Raw genomic sequence first — 5,225 nt, 5'->3', positions numbered from 1 at the left:
CTGCCAAGAGAGGTAATAACCGTCTAAACATTTGAGTGTGTCCCTGACACAACAACCATACAGCAGACCATGGCCTTGCAATCCTTTGGGCTTCCAGCTGTAACAAACTTTTGATATTCATACTCATTAAGAGTCAGAGATACGGGAGCAACTGGGCCACCCAGTAGACAGTTTCACACTGAGGCTGCATGGTCTTGGAGAGCCACGTGCACCCATGTGGTCTCTGAAAGCTGCCAATGACGGATTCCATGATACGGCATAATCCTTGAGCCTCCCACTGCTTCATTGAGCAAGAATTTCCTAACCACCATAGCATTTAGTCTCTGCTCTTTGTAAAGGAGGGAGGAGACTGGATAAATGAGCAGTATTGTTCTTGGGGGATGGGTGAGTCATGTGGCCAGGGGGCAGGTGTGACTCCTGGGCTCCCACCACCAGAGACATCAAGGAGGGCTGTGCCTTTTGCAAGAGGAAGAGGTTCTTGCTGTTGTGGACGGACAGCAAGAGCACTGGATGGGTGGCTGCAGCCCCTGACCCTAAATCAGCCCCTTCCTTCCTTGGCCTTCAGATCCCACAGCTGTGCAGTGGGCCGTCAGTGGTGTGGAATCTGCCGCTTTCCCCAATCCAGCATCTGTTCTCATGCCAAAGTCCAGAACCTCAGCTTTTCTTTGGGAACTTACCTGTTTCCAGTCCAAAGAGTTCCAGAGGGCTGATGCTACGTTCCACCCACCTTGAAGATGGGCATATGATCCACATTTAGCCAATCCCATGTTCCATCCTAGGGGTGCTCTGATGGGTTCAAGGGCGATGCTATGATCCAAACCAGGCCAATGACGTTTATTTTATTTTATTTTTTGGCCATACTGTGCACGCGGGATTTTAGTTCCCTGACCAAGGATTGAACCTGTGCCCCCTACATTGGGAGCTCAGAGTGTTAACCACTGGACCACCAGGGAAGTCCCATCCCCTCATTTTCAAAACTGCTATGGATTTAAAGCACACAAGATGGTTGTGATATGAGTGGCCTTTTCAGTATGACTTCTTTGACTTAGAATGTTTTCAATGTTTATCTATGTTGTAACATGTATTATCAGTGTTTCATTCATTTTTTTATTGTGGTTAAAAATACATAACATGGGGTTGGGGGGCAAGTGGAGGGAACGGCCCAGATGCACACCATTCACGGACCCTCTGGACTGGAAGGACTCGTGAGAGCCGGAGCCCAGAAATCCGGGGATGGGTAAGATGCAGCATCCCCTCCAATTCCCGTAAGCGCCCCTTGCTCCATCCTGCACCCAAATACCTCAGCTAGGCCCTCTCCCCACTCTTGACACTCCAGACTCAGCCGGGACAGACCTCTGCAGCCGCTGCTCCCCACCCTGCAGGAGAAGCTCAGAGGTCCTGTCCCCCTTTCCTCTGAGGGACTCTTTTTGGTGACCACAAAAGGATTTGGTCGCTCAGGACAAAGCTGGTAGAGGACAGTGGGATGGCTGTGCCCGGCGCGCCACACTTCCTCCTGACCTTCGACTTGGACAAGAGTATCGTGGATGAAAACAGCGACGACTCTGTTGTGCACGTGCCATGGCGGGCCAGCGGCTGCCTGACAGCCTGCGTGCCACCTAGCTCGAGGGCTTCTACAACGAGTACATGCAGCGCGTCTTCCAGTACCTGGGCGAGCAGGGCGTGCGGCCGCGGGACTTGCGCGCCATCTACGAGGCCATCCCCCTGTCGCCCGGCACGGGCGAGCTGCTGCAGTTTGTGGCCAAGCAGGGCGCCTGCTTTGAGGTTATTCTCATCTCAGACGCCAACACCTTTGGCGTGGAGAGTGCGCTGCGCGCCGCCGGCCACCACGGCCTGTTCCGCCACATCTTCAGCAACCCGTCGGGGCCCGACCCTTGGGGGCTGCTGGCGCTGCGGCCCTCCACGCGCACAGCTGCGCTCGCTGCCCCGCCAACATGTGCCAGCACAAGGTGCTCAGCGACTATCTGCGCGAGCAGGCCCACGACGGCGTGCCCTTCGAGCACCTTTTCTACGTGAGCGACGGCGCCAACGACTTCTGCCCCATGGGGCTGCTGGCAGGCGGCAACGTGGCCTTCCCGCGCCGCCACTACCCCATGCACCGCCTTATGCAGGAGGCGCAGAAGGCCGAGCCCAGCTCCTTCCGCGCCAGGGTGGTGCCCTGGGAAACCTCCGCCGAAGTGCGCCTACACCTGCATCAGGTGCTGAGGACGTGGCCTGCAGGGGCCACCCGGGCGGGGAGGGGGTGGGGCGGTGGGGGTCGGGAAAGAGAAAGCTAGTTTTATTACTCCCTTTCCCTTGCGTTTTGGTATATCCCTCCAGGATTTCCCAGAATCCCAGGTTGGTCCATTTGGGGACTGGAGGAGGGAGTTGGGAGCTGTCCCCATCTGTGCAGTTAACCCAGCTCGGCTGCCTCCCCCAGTTCCACTGCAAGCGAATTCTGGAGTCTGGCCGCAGCAGCGTGGCACGCATATCTGAGCAGGCGGCAGTGTTTCCACACACCTTGTCCTCTCAGTTGGGAGGACGGGGTTCCCTGTCAGGGTCGAGAAGGAACATGTCCCGCCACGTTGCGGTTAACTGTTGCCTTGGGCTGCGTGGCCTCCCTCCTCCAGTCTTCTGTCCAGAGGACCCAGGCCCCGAAATGTACCCCCCGACCTCCCCCGCACCGGACTCCCCACAGAGAGAGGTGCTCCCCGCCGATGGTCCCAGGCCTAGATCTTTACCTACTGTGACCCTACACTACACTCCTTGCCCCCCGCCCCCCCACCCTGTTAGCATCCCCACAGGGTAAAAAGCTCGAGGGAACAGTCACCTCCTGTTGGTGGAAAGAGGTAGCACACTGTTCCGGGGCTCGGGTCTGGCCAGCCAGGGACCTCACAGAGCCCGAAGATGTCTCCTTGCACCCCAGCCTCGTCTATGCAGCAAGAAACCAAGGACTTAACCAAAGTCGCCCCACTGACTGGGCCCTTTTGAGTCCCCCTCCTCCTGTATGGAACAGAAAGCCATGATGCTGTAAAGCAGAGCCAGTGGAAACCCAAGGCCCACCTCCCTCTTGTGGAGTTTCAGAGCTGTAAAGGAGGTGAAGGGGCGGAGGTGAGCGAGGTGTCTCACGCTGCCGTCTGGGGGATGAGGGCGAGGTGAGCTCTGCTCTCAGAGAGCCCCACCTAAGTGAGGGAGCTGGTCCCCACTCTTGGAGGAGTGCCCAGCCTGGGGAACCGAGACTGAATACATAACAAAGCAGGCAACAGGCAAAAGAGCAGGGTGCGGCCCACCTTCGCAGAGGGGCACAGGGGTCTAGTGTGGAGGGCTCAGTGAGCACTGAGGAGATGGGAGATACTGCTGCTTAGGGCAGGCAGAGGAGGCTCAATGAGCGGGAGCCTTACAGGTGGGTTGCCTTTCAGTCCCTCGGCCCGCTAGCCCTGCAGGGCAATCATCAGGAGGTCATCAGAATTTTATTCAAAGTTGGCACTTGCAGCTGGAGACCCTGTCTTGCATGGCGTAAGGGTCCCCTGTGGATAAGGTCACCAAGCTCCTTGGCTTCCAGTTCTTTCCTGTCTCCAGCAGGCCTCTGGGTGCCTCCTCTGTCTTTACCCGGACGCCTTCCCACTGCAGTGGGGGAAAGGAAGAGACACAGCTCACAGCCCAGGAGGTGTGCCGGGCTGGTCCAGTCTTGACTGGAGCAGGCTTTGGTGTGGGACTCCAGAGGCTCACTCAAGGCGGTGCTTGGGTCAGCATCCCAGAGATCCCAGGTTGTCAGCAGCTGGGCTGCACATAGTTCCCGGGGAAGAATCCAGACCCCTCTGAGCCGATGCCCTCACAGCAGCCATCGGAGTAGTGGCGGGTGATGCAGATAATGGTGCCCTCAGAGAAGGAGAGTTCATTGTCCTTCTGGCGGGTGTATGGGTACAGTGTCATTACTGCAGGGCGGGAGGAGAGGGGTGCCATGAGACGTGCCTCCTGCCCTGCCACAGGGATGCTTGTGCCCACATACTGGACTCTAGGGGGCAATGTGGGGAGTGGGGCAGGAGATGCCTTCTTCAAAGTCCCAGGACTCCTCCCCAGCTGAGCTAATATTCAGTATCAGGCCAGCTGCTTCCCTCCTCTGTGGGGGTGCGGTGGGGTGGAATAAAAGGCTCCACAAGTGTGACACAAGCCATCCCCTCCACTCCAAGAAACTTCAGTGTTTGAGAGCAGGGCCCCAGGATCTACCCATTTTTGTAATCTGCTTTCAGCCCCCGTTCAGCCTGGTCTTCCCACAATGTCTCTGGCAGGTGCTGGAGGTATTGCTCAGTAGGTGCTCTAGTAGGTGCTCAGTAAATACAGCAACATTGAACAGTGTAGACTTGGCCGAGTGAGCCTTGGGCAAGTCACTTAGTTTAACCTCTCAGGCTCAGCTTCGTCTGTTAAATTGGAGTGTGAAGATCCTAGGAGGTTAAGTAAAAGAAAATGGATGAGAAGCTTCGACTCTGGGGTCTGGTATAAAGCTGGGGCTAAATTATGTTAAAACCCCCCACATAACATTTACCATTTAAATCATTTTGAGCATACAGTTCTATGGCATTAATTACATTCACGTTGTTGTACAAATATTCTCAGCATCCACCTCCGGAAGTCATTCATTTTCCCTATGGAAAGTTCTGTATCAGTTTCTCTAAAATTTTGCCAACATTTGTTATTTTTAGCTTTCTTGATTGTAGGCCTTCTAGTGTGTGGAGGGGTCGGCGTTGTGGTGTTAACTTGCATTTCATCACGACTAATGACGATTAACATCTCTTCATGTGCTTGCTGACCATTTGTATGTCTTATCTGGAGAAGGGTCTTTTGAAGCCCCTTTTCCATTTAAAACATTGGGTTGTTTGCCGAGTCCTGCCAAGCGATCCTCCTGGCGGCGTTGGTGTCGGTGAGTCCAGCCTGGAGCGGTCTCCGCGCCGCAGGGGCCCGCGCCCCGGGGCATCGCTAGCTGCTTCTCAGGAGAGGAGACGCCCGCCCCCCGGCGCCCGTGCCTGGAGCGCCGAGATCGTGCTGCGCCGTGCAGACGCGGCGCCGGCGGGGCGGGTCTTGCTAGGCATTGGGTGCGGGTCACCTGAGCGCGGCGGCGGTCTGCGCGCCTCTCCCGGAGGAGAATGTCCCGCAAGTGGGCGTTCCGGCGCCCGTGCCTGGAGCGCCGTGATTGTGCTGCGCCGCGCGGACGCGGCGACGGCGGGGCGGGT

The 5,225-nt window shown here is 56.8% G+C and overlaps 1 protein-coding gene across 1 annotated transcript; it reads left to right on the top strand.

Annotated features, from left to right (window-relative positions):
* Window positions 1-1,483: 1,483 nt before the first annotated feature.
* On the top strand, window positions 1,484-3,432 carry LOC132500406 (phosphoethanolamine/phosphocholine phosphatase-like). The gene is made up of 5 exons (XM_060115406.1): window positions 1,484-1,573; window positions 1,621-1,877; window positions 1,931-2,216; window positions 3,082-3,152; window positions 3,417-3,432. Exons 1-5 carry the CDS (start codon window positions 1,484-1,486, stop codon window positions 3,430-3,432), a joined length of 720 nt encoding a protein of 239 aa, XP_059971389.1.
* The last annotated feature ends 1,793 nt before the right edge of the window (window positions 3,433-5,225 follow it).

The sequence above is a fragment of the Mesoplodon densirostris genome, chromosome 12 (genome assembly GCF_025265405.1).
Source record: "Mesoplodon densirostris isolate mMesDen1 chromosome 12, mMesDen1 primary haplotype, whole genome shotgun sequence".
In the NCBI taxonomy this organism is placed as follows: Eukaryota; Metazoa; Chordata; class Mammalia; order Artiodactyla; family Ziphiidae; genus Mesoplodon; species Mesoplodon densirostris.
Note: the sequence above shows the minus strand (reverse complement) of the source record. Positions and strands in the feature narration are given on the sequence as shown.

What these genes read in the sequence shown, in the direction of transcription:
- LOC132500406 (XM_060115406.1), top strand. Translation starts at nt 1,484, where the DNA reads ATGGCTGTGCCCGGCGCGCCACACTTCCTCCTGACCTTCGACTTGGAC. An exon ending in GCGACGACTCTGTTGTGCAC is followed by an intron (nt 1,574 to 1,620) that starts GTGCCATGGCGG and finishes CGTGCCACCTAG; the next exon opens with CTCGAGGGCTTCTACAACGA. An exon ending in CGCCACATCTTCAGCAACCC is followed by an intron (nt 1,878 to 1,930) that starts GTCGGGGCCCGA and finishes CCACGCGCACAG; the next exon opens with CTGCGCTCGCTGCCCCGCCA.